Below are 19,963 nucleotides of genomic sequence, written 5' to 3' on the forward strand. Positions count from 1 at the left end.
GACAGGGGGAGGGTGTTGTGAGGTTTTGAGCCAGCTTTTTCTTCAGCTCTGACTTAAATAATAAATAAAAAATCTGTGTTAATGACATGCTATTAATGGTTTTAATTTAGAATGTGTTTAGAACTCTCCAGAATGATATTTGCATTCACTTCATGTTGGTGTAGTAGTAGCCAATAGGCTGTCTTCCCTGGGCTCCAGTTCGCTCAGCCCAGAGCCCATAGAGAGCATAGACTGTAAAAAAAGATGGACGACGCCCCTTCGCTCTCTTCCATTTATGAAAAGTGAAGCCGCCAGTGTCCCGATCGGTCCCGATCATAGACTGTAAAAAAATACAGCTTTTCAGATATACCAAATGTTTGGAGGTTTCACCATGACTACAAATTCTCCTTGGTCTTTAAAAATGGCTGACATTAATTTAGTGGTCAAATTTAGTTGATAATATTTTGTAATTATTTAAATGACTAATTTTCATATTGTTTGTCATAAATCAACAAAGAAATTATATATCAATGTTCCAATGAATAATTATATATTATTATTAAAATGTTGGCAATTATTACTCCCATGAATGAAAGAAAAAACCCATTGGTTCTGCCTATATGTCATTTAATGTATTATTTTTTAAACAATTGGGTCCTGGTCCACTGTCCCCTACTTAATATACATGTGAATAAAACAATTCTTATAATATTTTTTTCTTCCATTTGTTTCTTATGCTCTGAATGTAAATGACATGAAAAAATACAAAAACAAAAAAATACAATTTATGGGTATTTTTCCCCCCTAAGGCACAATCCTGGCTCAATCTAAGCTGGTCTGTGAAACCAGGCCGTAAATGTTCTTCGCTGAAAAGGCTGGTTTTGCGATATTACATCTAATCTGGCTTTGAAACACTTGTAAAATAGTCTATCCTACTTAAAACGCACAGATTTAGATTGACAAAGGAAGTGCACATACCATTCAGTAGAAAAATAGTTTATTGTATTAACAGGCATAAATGAAAACATTCACCATTGTTAGTGTTTTACATGACTACCTAAAAGGGATAGAAGCAGAAAAGTAGATGAAAACGAACAGCAATAAAGTAATTAAAATAAACTATATACCTACTCTTCGAGAAGGGAAAAACATTCAGAACCAACACACTGATAATTTTAGCAGGAAATGGAAAAAAAAGAAGGTTACTTTTAAAACAGGACAAACAGCATCCATTTACACGACTGAATCGACCAAACAGGGAATCCTTCACAAAGCGCTCCAGTCGATGGACTTCTTTCCTGACTTCTTCAGCAGTTCATTGGCCTTTGAGAAATGTTTACATCCAAAGAAGCCACGGTGAGCAGACAGTGGCGAGGGATGGACGGCTTGCAGAACATGGTGTCGATTCTACAAGTCAACAATCAGAAAACAATGTACAACTGTTTGGAATATTTATCGGATCTACTGGCATATATTTTCTAGTTGTTCAGTTATGAATTGAAAGAATTACACACATCAAGTTCTATGTTTCCAACATACCTTGTTAATCGCAGCCCCTTTCTTCTGAGCATAAGAGCCCCAGAGAATAAAAACAAGACCCTGCATGTTAGTGCTGAGCCAGTGTACCACCGCATCTGTGAAAATCTCCCAGCCCTTGTCTTTGTGAGAGTTGGCCTGGTGCGCGCGCACAGTTAGCACAGCATTCAGCAGCAGAACTCCTACAACAGACATTTATAAAGAGGTTGTCATTAAACACATTTACATGCACAAGGAAATTAGCTTATATGGCTATATATTCATTATATTGCATCTAACAGTAAACATTTTACTTTTTCAACTTTCTTTAGTGTGTAATATTGCTGTTTGAGGATGAAAAAGGTCTGCAAAGTTACAAAGTCACTCCAGCAGGAGTTATTCTCTTTATATCAGTAGCCTCGTTTCCATTAACCTTCACATTGCGCAAACTGAAATTGCGAATTGAAAATACGCCCAATGGAAACATGTCAATTTCGCAAAAACTCCCATTTATCGCAAAAAAGGTTTTTCAGGCAATTCGAAAAAGAAATATTTCACAAAACTTCAATGGAAACAGTTTTTGCGCATTTACAGGTCAGCTGACGTAGATGACGCGGTGTGATTGGACAGAATACGAGACAGAGCTCTTTATTAAATTCATAAAAGGACAAAGAATTACAGGAATAATGGATTCTAAACCTCAAATAAATGCCACAATCAAGACCTCGAAGCAGATATGAGGGAGAAACACCCAGAAACACGTCATATGAGCCGCTCACAAGTATAATAAGGGTCTTTCCTTGCCATTAATGATTGGATAACACACATACGTCAAATAATAATAATGGCCAGTGCAGTGGCTGGGATATACATAAACCTACCAACGTCCGTTGCCATGATTTTTGGTATGGCTAATCACGAGAGGAAAAAATTAGAATGGACGGAAACGCCGTCATTTCGCAATAGTTTTTTTGTCGACATTTAGAGGAAAAAAAAAGAAAAGAAAAAAGAAAAAAAAGAAACGCTAAAGTTTTGCGCAAATCTGTAATGGAAACGCGCCTATTATCGCTGTTTCTGAACTCCCTGAAATGCCTCAGTTGTAGTCTTGAGTTTTCTTCTGGGAACAAACACGTCACAATATTCCTCATTTTAATAATTCCTGTACAAGACATATGCTAAATAAAGGGGTTGAGTTGCTTTAGTAGTGTTTTGAAACTTGAGGTTATGGTAAGAGGCGTGACATTTCCGAAACATGCTCGAAGCGGTTGACCAATCACAACACACGGATCTAGCCGACCAATCAGAGGAGCATATTGTCCTTTTCAGAAGGAGGGGCTTCACAGAGACAGGAACTAAACAGGGCTGCGTTGTGTTTTGAAACTGCCAATGGTTCTACGATCAACTTAAGCTTACAATGTTTTTGAGAAACGCAGCCCTGAGCGTTACTGACAGACTGGGAAGAGAGGTGCTGCAACAATGTAAAATATGTGAAAAATAACGAGTTTTTTTTTAACATTAAAGCATGAAAACCTATTCTAGTAGAGACTCTAAAGCCTGGAACACACCAAGCCGACGCCGACGCCGACGAACTAGCGCTGATGAAAGCCGACTGTGTTGTCGCCTTGCGTTGGGGTAAAAAGCTGCACTTGAACACACCGAGAGAACTACTGCAGACTGTCTGCCGACCGTGTAAATGAGACAACTGTCTATTTCTGCAGATATATTCGTCTATATTCGTCATTCAAAAAGGGAAACCGACACTGTAGGCTGCAGATACACAAACCATAAGCAAAGCAGTGCGTGCTTACTGATTTGAATATCAATCCTGCTAAACACTTTCTTTATTCCACTCCGCTCATGTTAATATCGAATTATTCGCCAAGGAACACTCAGGTAAGATGACGTAACATTAGAACAGCCTTCTATCTGTACCGTTTTTACTTTTTTGCTCGCTGTTTTGCTATTATTCTCATGCACTGTCTCTTCACTAAGCTGAACAGCCAATCAGAGCTCTCTCTCTTTCAGCGACGGCCCGACGCTGATTCAACATGTCGAATCGGCCGAAAAAAAGACGACGAGGACCAATTTCTGCCGACAGTGCGAAACCGCGAGACACTGAGAAACCGTGCGGACTTAAGACTTTGAAAAAAGGAATAATAGGTCAGATGGGAGAAAATCATTTTTGCAAATTACTGATTCAGAAGATTGAGTTTATGTAGAAAAAGCCTAATTAATGTGCAATTCCAAATATTAGTGGTTTAAACAAGTGTTTTCTTTCTTATTTTCTTAATAAACAATGGTTCCGGTCCTACATTTGCTTTGATTTGTTTGCATTGTGCACTGGTCCAATGCTCCTCTCTCTGATAACATAACATTTCTTTTATATTTCCTTTTTCTAATATTTTCAGAGTGAGAGAAGACAGGAAGGAAAGGGAACAGAGAGAGGACAGCAGGATCAGGAAAGGACCTCGAGCCAGCTACTGAAATTGTTTTCATATTGCAATATATATAGCAGAAAAACTAAATATCGCTATGTAAGTTTTTTCCAGTATCGCGCAGCCCTACTCTTGACATATCGTGCGGTGTCATCAGTTCTGTAATGAACCAGTAAAGTGCATGCCATGAAAAGGAGAAAGCATGAATCACACCTTGCGTTGCCCATCCTGTAAGATCTCCGTGGCCGGGATGCTCAAAGCCTTCGATGTCTGAAGCCAGTTCTTTGAATATGTTCACCAAGCTGTGAACAGCAAAAGTGACAAAATAATTGCATCCAAAACAAAGAATCATATAGCCCTTATAATATTGTGTAACATCCTTGTGCTTATCTGTTCAATGTTGTTAAAAATAACAGAGGTTGAAATTAAACATAAGCTGTCAGAATATAATTTCGCACAGTGTCTCGTTAAATTGTCTTTTACAGTTATGAACCTGAGAATTATGTTTGATTATCTTTTTATTGCCTTTCTTAACCTTGAGGTACTTATCTCAAGGGCATTAAGCCCATCTTGATCCAGACGGATTTTCTACCTTATCTGTAAATCAGTAATGAAATTCAGGAACACTTATGAAGGGTCCGATCCCGGAATCCACTGCGCATCAATGTATATCTAATGAGTGATTTATAATCAAGTTATTAATCAATATTTATCCTTCGAAATATTAAATGATTTGAATTACTTCCTGCGTATGTTAAAGCATTTGTTTTACTTTTTCTCTTTAATCTCTAGAGAACTCCAACCTTGAAGAAGCTGTGTATCGGTGTATGTGCGCTAGTATTGTTTGTTACAGGTCCTGTATTGGCGAGGTAAACATCTGGCACCCTGGGGAGATTGGCTGACTTTAGAAACGCAGTTCTGCGACCTGGAAGGTCACAACGTGACTCAAACTAGGGTCCAGGTGTCAGCCTTATTATAAATTGAGATATGCTCCTGCATATCAGCCCATGTGGGGAAAATTTCTCTATTTCTTGGCCAATCAGAATCATCCATCCTGAAGTAATGACATAGTTGTGACCTTAGAGAAAGGTGTAACTGCTGTGAAATGTGAATGTATGGCAGAGCGGCCTACGAATTCCTTGCTGAGTATTGAAGCTGAACAATATAGTAACATACACTACCGTTTAAAAGTCTCTTCTGCTCACCAAGGCTGCATTTATTTGATAAAAAAAAAAAAAAAAAACAGTAATATTGTTAAATATTATGACAATTTAAAATAACTGTTTTCTATTTGAATATATTTTAAAATATAATTTATTCCTGTGATCAAAGCTGAATTTTCAGCATCATTACTCCAGTCTTCAGTGTCACATGATCCTTCAGAAATCATTATATTATAATGCTCAAAAAAAACATTATTATTATCAATGTTGAAAACAGTTATGGACCTTTTTTTCAGGATTCTTTGATTAATAGAATTTCAAAAGAACAGCATATACCATTTACACTTGGCCACATAAATATGTCTCCACAAAACAAACATAAATCCGATCTTCAATTCCAGCGCTACATGCAAATTTGACAGAGTTCACGTCAGCGAAAGCAACAGATATGAGCTGCATTTTATTGATCATCAGCTTATTTCAAAATTAAAGACCACAATAGGAGAGAGCGGCAACAGCACTGGAAGATCATTTAGTTTCTTTACTTGTAATGAAGTTGATTGTGTGTTAAGCGTCTACGACTTAGTTTTATTTGCAGTAGTTTGTGCATTGTCTTGCTGAAGAGATACACTGCTCATCTGCGGCGATGTGTGTTGCAGCAGCGCTGTTATATCTGGCTATAACGTCATATAGCCAATAACACTCACATGTTTCTTTTTTTAGCATTGTTGAGATGAATAACATTTACATAATGTGGTTTCAACAACCAGATGCATTTACACTTGTCCAGTTTCGTCTGGAGTGCGTCTCAGAACAACTCCTGAAGTGGTTTGAGTAATCAGAGTTAAATCCTTCTCAAATGCGTTTAATAGGGCATTTACACCTGGTCTTTACGATCAGATAGCTATCCGATCTGAGAAAACGCATGAAGTGACCGGGAGTAAACAGGCCCTTTGGTTAGAATAATAAAAAAATGTGTAGTGTTGGGAAACACAAATCTAATATCATTAAATATTAAAGTGTCTGTATAATATGTGTTAATTAAATTCAATTTTAGGGGTAGTTTTGTTTGTTTTATGGAGAGCTTAGATAATCAGGCCAATAAGAGACTTTTAACTACAATTTACATTTTTATTATACAAAAGTTTCATAAAAAAAGGTCTACAGATTAATAGCGATCAAGTAAAACCATTTAGAAACTGGTTCATGGTTCACAGGAACTGCCCCCTAGCTGCAAACCATTAAAATGTTTTGAAACAGTTATGACAAAGTCTTGTCACGTGACTTTGGCAGTCCGTGCTCCGAATCACTGGTTTAAAACAAATGGTTCAAAACAAATCAATTGCAAATTGATACATATCACATTATAGTAATCTGTAAAGATGCTTTGAAATGATGTGTATTGTGGATAGTGTTATGACGACTGCAAGACAAAACCTTGGTGGAGGTGGCACAGGTCTCTGAACGCTGAAGCAAAGCCCGTGAGCCTGGTTCGGCCCATGATAAGGGTCCTGGCCCAGAATCACAACCTTTACCTTGAATCACAAGAAAAAAAATATCATTATAAGGCGCCAGACACAGTTTTTTGTTTTTTAGTTCTGCATGATGCCATTTCATGCAACCTCTTTGGACCCTTTAAATTTCTTATAGTTTCCATTCACCACCATAAAAGTTTATATAAATTATTTATCAGTGCACATCTTTTTATTTAGTAACGCACCATTGTAATCTTTAATCTAAATATCTTCCCCTCCCTCTTGCAGCACATCTCTTCTCTGATGATGTATTTCCTGGCGCGAGGGAACCTGTCACATGAGATCCACCAATAGCAAACCACTAGCCTGGGTGCCAGCCCGAACCCCGCCCACAACATTTTTTGGTCGGGAAGTTCGGTCTGGACTCGATCCATTGAGGAGTAATTATGCTCGGCTCCCAGAAGGCGGAGCCAATCAAATTGCGGGGTCGGGCTTTAATCGATGATGGACAGATGATCTGCGGTAACATAATCACCCACGTCATCAAAGAGCGCTTGGGTTGAATTAGTTTACAACAAAGATGACTGCCGCTGGAGAATTGAGATTTCACGAGTTCACACTTACAAATAAGTCAGATAGAATAAATGCGTATATGAGATTTAACGAGTTCACACAAATAAGTCAGATAGATGACGTGCTGTCCGAGGAGAGGGCTGTGGGCTCGGTAGCCATACTCCCCCCATGTTCCTGGTTGTGAGAGAACAAGACAAGAGTGAGGATTCGGGGTGGTGGAGGGATGCTGAAAAACTGTCAAGGAGTGTTAGGTAAGTTGACAGAGTGAATTTGCTTCCTCATGCTGATATAGGGTAACGTTAGACATGGTATTGTTTGATGACAAGTTGATATTGGATTGATTATTTGTACGTGCTCCTCCCGAACTTTGTTTATGAAACATCATGTGTAGATTCCGCCATCGCGACTGTAATAGAAGATATCCACAGCGCCTTCATTTTAAAAGAGGAACAGAGAGCCGCGGCATTTTGTTGGTTGAAGAACATGTGTCATTTACTCTGTTGCTCTGATTGGTTGTAGGTCTATCCAATTGAGTGCAGAGTTGTTGTTTTTTCCTGGTTCGGTTGAGACACGCCCCATAATAAAAGCCCTATGAAGCAGTATCAGACTCACATTCTGACTAGAATATGAGTATGACGAAGTCAGGCTAGCAAACCACAACCATCCAAACAATTCCCCATGGACAAAATCAAGTCCCATCCTACATTTTTTTTCTTGCTCGAGAAGCCGTTTCACTCAGATATACGTCACAATAGTAAAGAAAAGACTATCGCAACTTCCATTTCATGTCGATTTTAAAGACTGTTTCCAAACGCCTATTTAACATCTGACTGTAAATGTTTTAGGAAAACATTGCTGATGATGAGCACATGCAAAAATACCACTTCCATCTGAAAATATGCATATCAAAAAGAGATCTTTGCAATGTATGCATGTCATCACATATATGGGGATGACTATAAAGCTAATAGATTTTTTGACTTCATGGAGTCTTTAAAGCAAAATAAAGCAGCTAAATTCTCTCTGCAAGCTAAATGCTTTTGAACAATTCTTTATCTGGTGATTTTAACATTTGCCAACTAAAACCAAAATAAAATTGCCTCCTAAATGTTTCATTTTGTCATTTTTTTCTGTCTAAAGCATTGCTAGGGTTTAAAGGAAAACTCCGACTTTTTGGGACTTTAGCTTATTCACAGTATCCCCCAGAGTTAGATAAGTCCATACATACCTTTTTTATTTCTGTGCGTTCTGTAAGTGTTATTTGACACACCCACCGCTAGCCTAGCTTAGCACAAAGACTGGATGTAAATGGATAATGGTAGCATACTAATCCCAATAAGTGACAAAATAATGCAAACATTTTCCTATTTACATGTTGTGATCTGTAAAGTCACAGCGTGTACAAATAACAAGGCTATATGAGACCATTTTTAATCGTATAAATCAGGGGTCACCAAACTAAGGCCCGCGGGCCGACTCAGGCCCGCCACCCCCCTTTGACTGGCCCCCCAGCCCCTCTGCCCCCCACTACTTGAATCGGCCCTATGAGGCAATCCCCAAAAGTCGTCATGGACGGTACGTCATGGTACGGGCGTCACAGTTTGGTGCATACATTTACACGGAGAATACACGGTATAAAAATAAATAAAAGTTGCGTGCAATTTAATTAATGTAATGCGGAACTACTGTTAGATACGCGGATTCTTAGGGACACCTAATCTGTAGCTCCGCCGCAGGCTGCGGTGTAAAGATTGCTATGCTGGAATATGTCGAGAGAGAGGTGTGGGCGCGATCGAAAAGTCGTAAAGTGTTTACTTATATGTGTGTGTGTGTGTGTGTGTGTGTGTGTGTGTGTGTGTGTGTGTGTGTGTGTGTGTGGCGCAGCCGCGATCGAACAGTGGAAACATAAAAACATACTCCGTCATTTCGTTTATGCAGGACATCATTCAAACTGCAAAGTGTTTAAGTTACTGTGAATTACATTTTTAAGGAAAACAAATATATTAATCTGAAATGTAGCAGATTCATTTTCAATTAATTCAGATACAATTAACGTTACCAAACATATCAAGGTATTTTTATTAATTGAATTAATGAACTAATTATATAAAACTATTGCCAGTGCACTACAAATAAACTGGTTCTATGCCTTTACTTTATTAATAAAACTTATTTAAAAAAAATACAAGGCTTAAGACATTTATTTTTCTTTTGGTGGTCCAGCCTGAGACATGCACAAGCCTTCTGCATTTTTGTTTTGCTTTTCCCTTCATTGTACCCAACCGTGATGTCTGATCCGAGGTATGAACCGAACCGTGACTTCTGTGTACCGTTCCACCCCTAAAAGAGAGTGCAGAGTTTTCAAAGAACAGTGGACCAACGATTATTTGTGAAGAATAACTTTAAATAAAACAAAGTGTGAAGACTCGATGACAACTTTTGCAAACCACTAGTATTGATATAGTAGTGTGGATATAGTAGTGGGGATGGCTGTGCCAGGCTAGTAATCTCTACTACACAATAAGGCCCGCTGGTGGTCATTTTGGTCTGGGTCACAATTCTATGTTATATAGCTGACCCGGCCCCGGCCCCCCATCACAGTCAGGAACGATAATGTGGCCCCCAGAGAAAAAAGTTTGGTGACCCCTGGTATAAATACTGGGAACTATATTCTCACTAGGCGTAGGAGCACAGCTAAATCAACAACAGGGCGTCTCGTGTGCTGCGCTAATCACTCCGCCCAAGTAGCTGTGCTCCTACGCCTAGTGAGAATATAGTTCCCAGTATTTATACGATTAAAAATGGTCTCTGTCTCATATAGCCTTGTTATTTGTACACGCTGTGACTATACAGATCACAACATGTAAATAGGAAAATGTTTGCATTATTTTGTCACTTATTGGGATTAGTATGCTACCATTATCCATTTACATCCAGTCTTTGTGCTAAGCTAGGCTAGCGGTGGGTGCGTCAAATAACACTTAAGCCTGTTTTATACTTCTGCGTTGAACTGCCGCCGTAGCTACGTCGTAGGCTGTGTGTAGCGCGCGTACCCTACGGCGTACCCTGACGTGCACCTCTCCAAAAATGTAACAACGCGTCAATTCTACGCGGACACAAGCGCGGTGATTGGTCTGCCAGAACCCCTCCCTCGGGGTTTCACATGCTCCCTAGGTGCGCGTCAACACGGACAACGTCACAGAAGTATAAATTAAAACCAACACGTTGCCTACGGCGTATAGGCTCCGGCGTAGGTCCGACGCAGAAGTATAATGAGGCCTTTACAGAACGCACAGAAATGAAAAGGGTATGTATGGATTTATCTAACTCTGGGGGATACTGTGAATAAGCTAAAGTTCCAAAAAGTCGGAGTGTTCCTTTAAACGCAAAGGAACAACTGATTAGTTTGACCTGCCTTACATACAAACATAACATTCAACTCACATCTTGTATGTCACATGTCCGTGTCCAGGAGAAAACTTCATTTGAGGGAGGATAGATGGTGTGTTTTTTCCTCTCCTCAGCAACAAAAGACATCAACTGCGAAAGACAAGCACTGCTGTATATTACTCTTCTTTTATCAAGGGTTAAAGTTAAAATGATTGTTCATGTCTTACTTACTGCCTTAAAGTAGTTCTTTCCGAATTCTGCACTGAGAGCTTTCCTCCAGCTCTCTCCAAACCCGTCCGGAGCAGTTTGGAGAGCAGAGAGCCTTTCCAGAGCCGCCTTTTTGTTTTTGTTGATCCGTTCAAGTTGCTCAGGACTCAGTGATGATGAAGATGAGGAGCAGGTGAAGTCTTCGCTCTCCAACTTTTGCTTTTTCCCCTGAGGCGATATTTTAATGTATTTGGTTGAATTCCATGATCGTTTGGCAGCACGACCGAGCATTTGTACATTTAAAAAACGAAGACAAGCTATACTTGAAAACATTGTCTATTTGTTGTGTCATAGAATGCCTTCTCAAAAGTTTTGATGCCAAGCCTCAAATGATTTAGTAAACCGTTAGCGCTCCACCATATTGGTTGCAGGCACGACCAGAATGCGCGAGATTTTGATTTATAAACAACTAAAATATGTGCAGTTGACATGTAAGCCGTTTTGTTTACACTAACATTTTCGCAGTATGTTGTTTGAAGTGGTAGCCAAAACTACTTCTTCTGTATTATAAAGGTGCATTAGCGCCAACTACTGGACTGGAGTGTGGGCAGCAGATAGACAGGAACAAAAAAGTAAATAAATATAAAAATTATGATTTAATTCAATTATTTAATTATTGAATTAAATAATTAGTATTTTTCAGATAATTTAATAGGATGTAAAACTACTTCCGGAATTGTGTCAACTACATTTCGCGGGAATATGGGAAAAGACTTGCTCGTGAATGACACTATGTTCAACATATAAATAAAGCACCACCACTTTCATTCATATTTCCAGCGAAATGTGTCGACATATGACTCCCAGTCCAGCCGCAACAGACCAGAGTAAATAAAGTGTGTTTTACTCACATCATCTCTTGCATCTCCTGAGCATGTAAGATTTCTTTTTTTGCACGCTGGCGAAAAGAACGACTTAATACTTTTCTGTCCAATCATTTCCGCAAATAAAATAAATATTTAAACGAAATCGACTTTAAAAGAGCTATACTCGAGGTATGGGGTGCGTGCAGTTATAACTCCCGCCAGATGTCAGTGACGTATTATATGACGTGAGGACGTCACGTGCTCGGCGTGCGCACATAGAGTGACAAAATAAGATAAGTTGTTACATTTAATACTTTACATAAATGTTACCCCTGTAATAGCACGCTTTCTAAGTAGGCTATATTCAAAACTATTGAGAAAAAAATGCTATTTTTGTTCTTTTATTTTTACAACATAAACTTTTGGATTCTGGGTTGACGATAATAGGATATAATTATGTCTATGATGGTCACAAAAAAATCTTTGAAATGTCAAAATTACCCTGTGTTTACACTATAATATCCTTAAGGCTAAATGTTTTTCTCTGGCTATTGGTTTTGATTTTATTGATGTTACTATTAGTTACTTGGTAGTATAATTTAAAGTAAGCCGATTTTTGCATGAATAAAAAGCTTGTGTACGCCATGGCTATAATGGTTTTGTACATGTAACTCTGTTTTGTTCTGTACTTAAAGCACTTTTTTTTTTTTACAATATAGGGTAGCCTACTAGGCTACTACTACGACTACTACTATTAGGCCTATTTTCATTAATAATATGATTAATATAATAATTCATGATTATAAATTATTTAATGAAAAGGGATGTGGCATGGGGGGAAAGACAAGGGAAGACATTCCATAAGAGTCTTGCAAGAAAGTGAGTTTAGGCTAAAGATAGACATGTCAATAAAACCACAGCGACCCTGTGTGGTCACTGGTGAAGCAAACTGCAAATCCATTACACTATAGTTTTGCATAATGCTATTTATTATTTCCAAACAAAGTTTGTTTTCTCAACTGTGATCATGATATTTTGTGAGGATGACTGCACACATAATGTGTTGCAATTTTGCCAAAAAACAAGAAGCATTGTTATAATGAGCATTCTTGTTCAGATACTCTCTTTATCTTTTGCTATGCGTATAAAGATTTAGTTTCTATTTAGAAGAAAGATTATACCAACAACCCTTCTCAAGCAAAACATTTCACAAAAAGTTCAAATGTTTCAAATTAAATGTTATTGGAACATAGTTCATATTCCATTGTTAATTTGATGACATAATTCTGAAAAATTAGATCAAGATGTCACTTGGTTTGATATTATCTAATGTAGAATGGGGTGAATTCATATTAAGTGATGGGGTTCATTTCAGGATACTGTATATAATCTGAAATCTGTTTATCATTTTGAAGTGACGGCTTTGTCAAGTAAAAATGTATTTTCAAGAATAGCAACGCTGTTTTCCTCACTCTTCTTCAGTCATTTTCTGTGGACTTCTGTTAAGGTGAATAGCATGTGGTAAGCTAAATTAAAAAATAAAAGACAAGCCTATAGGAAAAAGAGACAAAAGCCAGTGTTGAATGAGTTAATATGAGGTATTAAACAATAACAACACTGAAATTAACCATGTGAAAAAGTTATGGTATGAGGTGTCTATGTTTAGGCTATTAAGGAAAAGGTACTCTTCAATTTTGATTTGCATTTTGAAAATGTAATTTTTGGATATTCAAAGTATGTTAATAGTGTGATTAAGGAGGCTTTTGTAATTAATCTGTTAATTTTATTAGTCAAATTTCACATCCATAAGTGTAAGTTTTCTAACAAAAAGCCCCTTTTCTCAGTATTCCTAATTCCTTAATTTGTGTAACTGTCTTCAAAATCTTTGATTGATATTATTTATTTTGATATATATATATATATATATATACACGTGTGTGTGTTTGTGTGTTTTCTTTGCTCCCCGTCTCTAAAAGTGTATGTTGTATTGTTTTAAAGCAATAAATAAATACAAATTAACCAATTTGCATGAAAAAAAAAAAACTTTACAATTATTCACTGATACATGATTTCATATTAGGCTATATTAGTGTTTTTTTTTTTTTATCCCGCCCATCGGTCCTAACAACAAATCATTGTGTATTGTAACCTATTGGTAAGGTAATTTTTTATTAATTAAACACAGAACGCGCAATACATTTATCATCGTTGCCAGCTTTAGCCAAAACCAGGAAAATACACATTTCCCCCCATTACGCGGTTAGTGGTGAAATGTAAGATTTGTCTGGAGTGTGTTTCATCTCTTTAGCAGTTGATGGAGCCACTTGTCGCTAATAGGCCTTTCATATCAAAGCGCATGGAGTGGCCTATATGTGTATTCTAAGCGCAATGTATTGGGTAAATGATGGAACAAAATAGAAAGGGTCAGTAAAAAAAATAAAAAGGCTGTCATTTTCACAACAGGCTATCCTATATTAAACAGCGCAACTCGACGCAAAGTCATCTTTTCCCCAAATGTTGCACATATTAGGCTAATTGTGTGCATTTGGTAAGATGGTAAAAAAGAAAGAAAGTTGTCTTTCTGACCTGAAATTGACCTGAAAGTGATGGAGCCTCATGCCAACAAAGTTGAAAAACGCACAGATTACTGAAGTAATCTCGGGTTTAGATTACTGTTCATTCGTCGTACACCGCTCTTAATCCGTAATATCAGCCTTAGATAATAATATGTCCCTGGATATTAGAAAAACGCATCCAGGGAATAGGTCTAAAAATATTACCTATATAACGGAACACGATGTTTAAGTGCTGACTTTAGCTTTGTGTATTGCCAGGCTGTACACAGATTGCTGTGACAAATCCTTTGCAATTTTTCGATCATTTTGAATTTAAGTTTTGATTTGATGAATACAATTTTTTTTTTTTTTTGATGAACGAAACTCTCAGAACGCGTTTATTTATTCCCCCTTTTATTGTGAGGTTGTTGGAATATCATCTGGTCTCTTTATTTGCTTTTTTTGATAGCCTAGTATTTTATTTATAATTATTTAATTAAAGTATTTATGTGCATTTTTATTTGATATATGCCTATTAACTTGCATTGAAATAACTTGATCGAACGCCAACATTTTCTGTGGAAAAGAAGATGTTGGACATCTGAGCCTTTGAGGAGAGCGTGTGTTGTGGTTATTTGCCTGATAAAGGATCTGAAAGACATCAGACAGAAGCGGATCTCTGTTTTCCTGCAGCTTCAGGACAGGAGATGGCCACGAAGTTGCCAGACATGCTAGAGGGATTAGGTGGAGAGGGGTGGGGGGGAATCAAAGTTGAAAGCATTTGTATTCTCCCCTGATTCAGGCTGTCGCTGTTCCTGCGACGACACCTTGAAGCGCGATAGGAGCGTGTGGGTGTGAAGAGCAGCGAGTATAAAGTGGGTGGGTTTGAATGCGCTCGGAAACATTTCAGCGTTGGACGCGAGCAGGACTGGAACCTCAGACCGAGAGCCGAACTTTTACAGTGCAAGCTGGACTATGGCATTGTTTTTTGACCAGTCATTCGATTTAGTTCAAAAAATAACCGTGGACACTGAGAGAGATTTTATTTTCAACTCAAACATCCAGTTTACAGGTGAGCATGTTAACCCATAACTTTGGGTTAAACGCGTTTGTTGGATTGGGTAACACATTATTTTAAAGTAGGCTATCCTTGTTAGCTACATATGTTACATGTATATAAAGATTTATCACAACTTAAAATTCAACATTAGAAGAAGAAATAGCTAATGTGTTGTTTTAACTTAATAAAGAAGGTGTTCGTAGGCTACTTGACTTAAAGTATTAAGTTTTGTTAACTTTAGTTTAGTTTTTCATATTTAAGTTATTTTAACGAATTTTTAAGTTGTTATAGCTTAACTAATTTCAGCAAAAAAATGTACCATAGTAATAACAGTAAATTATGCATATTTACATGCAACTAACCCTCAACCAAACCCTAATCCTAGTATGTTGTTAATTAATATTACTTAGTACTTAAATATAGAATTACACTTATATGACATATTAAAATAAAGTGTAACATTGGATTGTTATAGACTACTTTGAGCAATTGAATAATCATTGTTCGTATTATATCTTTTGTGTTATTTTCGCTATATATTTTTTTAAATAGAAAGACCGTTCTTTATAAAGACGTTCCCTCTAAAAAAATATTAATGAATTATTATTTATTCCATTGATGGTTCCATGAAGAATCTTTAACATCCATTGAACTTTTCAGCTGGACAACAGGTTCTTTAGATTATTACAATGGTTATTTTAAGAAAAGGACTTTATGGAACCCAGAAAGGTTATTCAATGGGCGCGGGACCTTATTTTAAGAATGAATCGGGAAAGATGTGTTTTCTGACACTTTACTAAACAAGTGACTTTAATTTTTAGACGTAACAACCAAGCATACGCTGTCTTCTCCTGAACTCGAAAGAACTTACAGTGCTGAGGGGCAGAGGAAAAGGAAGAGGACGATTTTTAGCCGCGCGCAATTGTCAGAACTGGAGCGCGCGTTCATGATTACGCCGTATCCAGACATCACTCTGCGCGAACGACTGGCTGCGCTCACACTGCTTCCAGAGAGCAAAATTCAGGTAATACAACTGTAGTGTAGTACGATGAATAGGCATATGATGTTATTTTGATCTCAACGTCTTGATTTGACATTTTAATATTCATTTCCAGGTGTGGTTCCAGAACAGACGGGCTCGCAGTATGAAAAGCAAGAAGCTGACCACACCAGTAAGGAGGAGTCTAGGCGGGGAAGTGAGCTCTGGGTGTATACCTGTCACTACCTTTCAACCAACCAGTCTTGATTTAAACCCAGAACTAAATTCTGGCGTCCATGAACAAAGAGACAGGGCAACAGAGGTCAACAGAGGCCCGGGTCACCATCAGCAAAGCCTTAGACAAGCTCTGAGTCCCTGGTCTCAAAATCTCCCGCACCCAACGCCACCCCATCCCTCAATCTCCCCAGACCTGCCTGGAGTCCTACAGTGGGGGAACAGACACTCGGAAACAACCGGAGCATCATCTTTCTCCAATTGTCCATCAGACAGATTGGCTCAGTATCCGTTCCAAAACCAGTCGAACAGTCTCTGGCAGAACAACTGCTTCACGGCTCACCCTGAAGCGTTCTCTGGACACCAGCTGAAATCTTACTGTCCTGCCAATCAGGCCATATATTCCTCCATGTCTGTGGACCAAGTGATCTCCACACATCAAACCAGTTTAGATGGAGCACTTCAGAGACAGGCTTTGACACACTATCCTCAGACCTCACTGGGAGATATTTCTGACCTCATATATAAAGCAGCTGTAGTCACCAATGTGGAGGACTGCTAAACAGAATATTTCATTTATTGTTACATGAACACTATTGTAAAAATATTCTCTCTGGTGAACTTGTATTTGTCTCCAATGTCTTAAATGTGCTAATGGTACTTATGTTTACAGTAATATGTGCAAATGGAACATGCTTCTCCTCCTCCTTCTCTTCTTTTTTATTTTTTATATATTGTTGTTGCTATTTTGCACAACTACAAATGTGAAGAGCTAGTTTAGGATTGTCCAACATTGGCAGGATTGTGAAAATGCCAGCTGTTTCCCTGTATTAATTAATACAAAAATATTTTGTATAACACGTAAATAATGTGTTTAATGTGTTTCTGTGGGTTGTGATTGAAAAACTTTCCTCTGTATTCTCTTTATCAAGATGTTCACATTGTGTGTATTATTATTATGTAAATAAATCACTTGTATATTTATTTACATTCACATTTAACAAATGAATTGGTATCTGCCATAAAAATTACACTTACATCTGACAGCAGTAATTCTTCACAAGTAAACATCTCCTTTGTTTGCTAAACGTGTAACATATTAGGATATTGTTGCATTAATCTAGCATGTACTAATGCGCAAATCAATCTCGACCAATCTTTTATTCATAACATCAAAGGTATTGTTGGGGTTTTATATAATCTTAAAGATAAGACATGTGAAATACAATGTGTTGCAATAACTAAGGAACAGAAATGAAATCAAAATTCCACCTCACCAGAACAAAAACAAAACCTGGGAATAAACAACAAATGTAAAAAACAAAATAAAAAACAATAAATGAAAGATAAAAAAAAAAAAATTAAAAACCCCCAGGGCTCATGTTTTATCAGCTTATGGGTCTTAGATTACATTTGGATTTGAAGATCCAAACAGTATATTACTGTCGAAGTAATTATGGAGAAAATATCAGGGATAACTGGACACTGATCTCTATGTATCATAATCATCTCAACACAAAATAATCTTCAAATAAAATATAATAAATTCTCATAATCCTAGTGTCAAATCTACAGTCATACTCTGTTTTGTGTGTCAGCTTGTGTGTGTGTTCCTGATGCAGCTACATCCTTTAATCCAAAGGAAGATATTGGAGGGATATGTGCTTATTTTGTTAGAAGCAAAACAGGAAATATAATAATAATCATAGACAGGTTGATCGGTACACAATGTTAGGTGATCCTGTATAATTCCTTTTCATTTTCCTTTTGAGCCTCCCGATCATTCTTTCAATACAGCACAAGATAGAAGTAGAGCCACCCTTTAAGCTGTAGCCTAATGCATATAAAAAATAAATATAATAATAATTATGACACATTATTATTATTATTGATAACTATTACTGAGTATATAACTATGTAAAAAAAAAAAAAAAAAGAAGACTTCAGATGCAAAAGCCTCTAAGTCTGTCTAAAGTTTTAAAGGGGTGGTTGATTATGATTTCGCTTTTCTAACTTTAGTTAGTGTGTAATGTTGCTGTTTGAGCATAAACAACATCTGCAAAGTAACAGCGCTCAAAGTTCAAAGCAAAGGGAGATATTTTCTTTTAAAGAAATTGCTTTTTAAGGACTTCTGAATGGGCTGAGGCTGGGATTTAGTGAGTTTGAAGTGAAAGTATTTGATGAACGTATGCTATGTGAGCATTCACTCAATATTATTATCTCATTTTTGACAGAGGTGGCTTTTAGAGGCTTTTGCATCGGAGTGCCAAAGTGGTTGTTGTGAATTTAAATTGTTGGGTGAATTATCCCTTTAAATGTGTCAGGGTCTATTGTTGTGTCCTGAATATTTTTGGTTGCCGAGATGTCAGTGCCTCACTAAAAAAAGACTTCATAATTGTTAAAGACAATCATGATGATTTAGTTTTCGTTCTTCTACAGATCATGACGCGCCTCAAATGAGATCTGATGGTTTCCAGTTCCACCCACCACTCCCTCCTGGTTGTTCATCCTTGAGCGTTCCTCCACCTCTACCGCTGGGAACGCCTCCAACCACACCTCCAGTCCCTAAGGGTACTCCACCAGCAACTCCACCTACAAGTGATTCTCCATCCACCCAAGGGAGGGGGATGACGGAGGGGGAAGAGTCAGAGGATGGGCTGACTTTGGAGGAACTGGAGGAGCAGCAAAGGCTTCTTTGGGCAGCCCTTGAAAAGGCAGATACTACAACCAACAGTGATTCTGAAGCTGGAGCTTCTGGGACCCCCGTCCCAAGTTCACCCAGTGTTGTCACTTCGCTTAAGCTTGACACAGAGGAAGAAGGAGAAAAGATGGAGGACTTGAGTCATGCTTATGAAATCCAGAGCACACCAACTTCACCCGGTGATCCAGTAACTAATTGCGAGGGTGAGACGATAGATAAAACAACCTGTGATGGTCAGGAAAAACATTCAATCAATGAAAACGTGATCGATTTAAGTGATATTATCGTCCTGGATGAAATCTACGAGGAAAACAGTAATAATAGTGGTTGATGACACGGAGGAAACTGCCATAAATAAAGTAGCTTTCGTCCCGCACCGTAGCAGATTTGCTGCGGGAATAATTCCTTTTGAGGACACTCCAGAGTTTACAGAAGTTGCTGAAGCAACGGGGGTTTACCTCAAGATTCGAGATTTACTAAAAGCTTCTCCAAAAAACGAAATAATTGAAGTCGTCTGTTTTTACTGCCCACCTGTGGACAATAAGCATGGTTTGTTTCTCGTACTACAGTCCTTTTGTAAGTAGTTTTACTTTTTTTAATCTTACCGCACAATTTTATCTCTGTGTCTGATTTAGAGCGTACGGAGCGCTAGATTTAACGAGTTGTAGCTGACGATAAGTCATTTTAATAAACCCTTCCAGTCAAACTTTTCGCTGCTAACAACTAGGGTTATCGCAATAGCAAAAACATATCTTATGATACTATACCAGCTGAAGTATCAAGATACCAAGTAGTATCATGATACATTGCAGTACTGTGGTAATTCATATA

The 19,963-nt window shown here is 37.8% G+C and overlaps 2 protein-coding genes across 3 annotated transcripts; one reads left to right on the plus strand and one right to left on the minus strand.

Moving 5' to 3' along the window:
• Nucleotides 1–949: 949 nt before the first annotated feature.
• On the minus strand, nt 950–11,870 carry unga (uracil DNA glycosylase a). Of its 2 annotated transcripts, XM_081366377.1 has the most exons (7): nt 11,649–11,870; nt 10,762–10,965; nt 10,585–10,680; nt 6,530–6,627; nt 4,143–4,231; nt 1,519–1,697; nt 950–1,386 (listed from the first exon to the last, which is right to left on the minus strand). In XM_081366377.1, the coding sequence occupies exons 1-7, from the start codon at nt 11,733–11,735 to the stop codon at nt 1,246–1,248; spliced, it is 894 nt and encodes a 297-aa protein (XP_081222503.1). In that variant the 5' UTR covers nt 11,736–11,870; the 3' UTR covers nt 950–1,245. The 2 variants fall into 2 exon arrangements, with proteins under 2 accessions (XP_081222503.1, XP_081222502.1); XM_081366376.1 differs by lacking the exon at nt 11,649–11,870 and having other exon boundaries at nt 962–1,386; nt 10,762–11,306.
• A 3,263-nt stretch (nt 11,871–15,133) lies between these two features.
• On the plus strand, nt 15,134–16,993 carry sebox (SEBOX homeobox; the record flags this gene model as incomplete). Its single annotated transcript, XM_081364722.1, has 3 exons — nt 15,134–15,230; nt 16,040–16,242; nt 16,334–16,993. The coding sequence occupies 3 exons, from the start codon at nt 15,134–15,136 to the stop codon at nt 16,991–16,993; spliced, it is 960 nt and encodes a 319-aa protein (XP_081220848.1).
• Between the last annotated feature and the right edge of the window lie 2,970 nt (nt 16,994–19,963).

This window comes from Scardinius erythrophthalmus, assembly GCF_964197995.2.
Source record: "Scardinius erythrophthalmus genome assembly, chromosome: 5".
In the NCBI taxonomy this organism is placed as follows: Eukaryota; Metazoa; Chordata; class Actinopteri; order Cypriniformes; family Leuciscidae; genus Scardinius; species Scardinius erythrophthalmus.

Coding starts and splice junctions, on each gene's coding strand:
- unga (XM_081366376.1), bottom strand. CDS start 11,070: ATGTTTTCAAGTATAGCTTGTCTTCGTTTTTTAAATGTACAAATGCTC. Junction 10,681..10,761: donor GAAAGAACTACTTTAAGGCA/GTAAGTAAGACA, acceptor TGTCTTTCGCAG/TTGATGTCTTTTGTTGCTGA. Junction 4,232..6,529: donor CCTGTGCCACCTCCACCAAG/GTTTTGTCTTGC, acceptor TGCTGTTCACAG/CTTGGTGAACATATTCAAAG.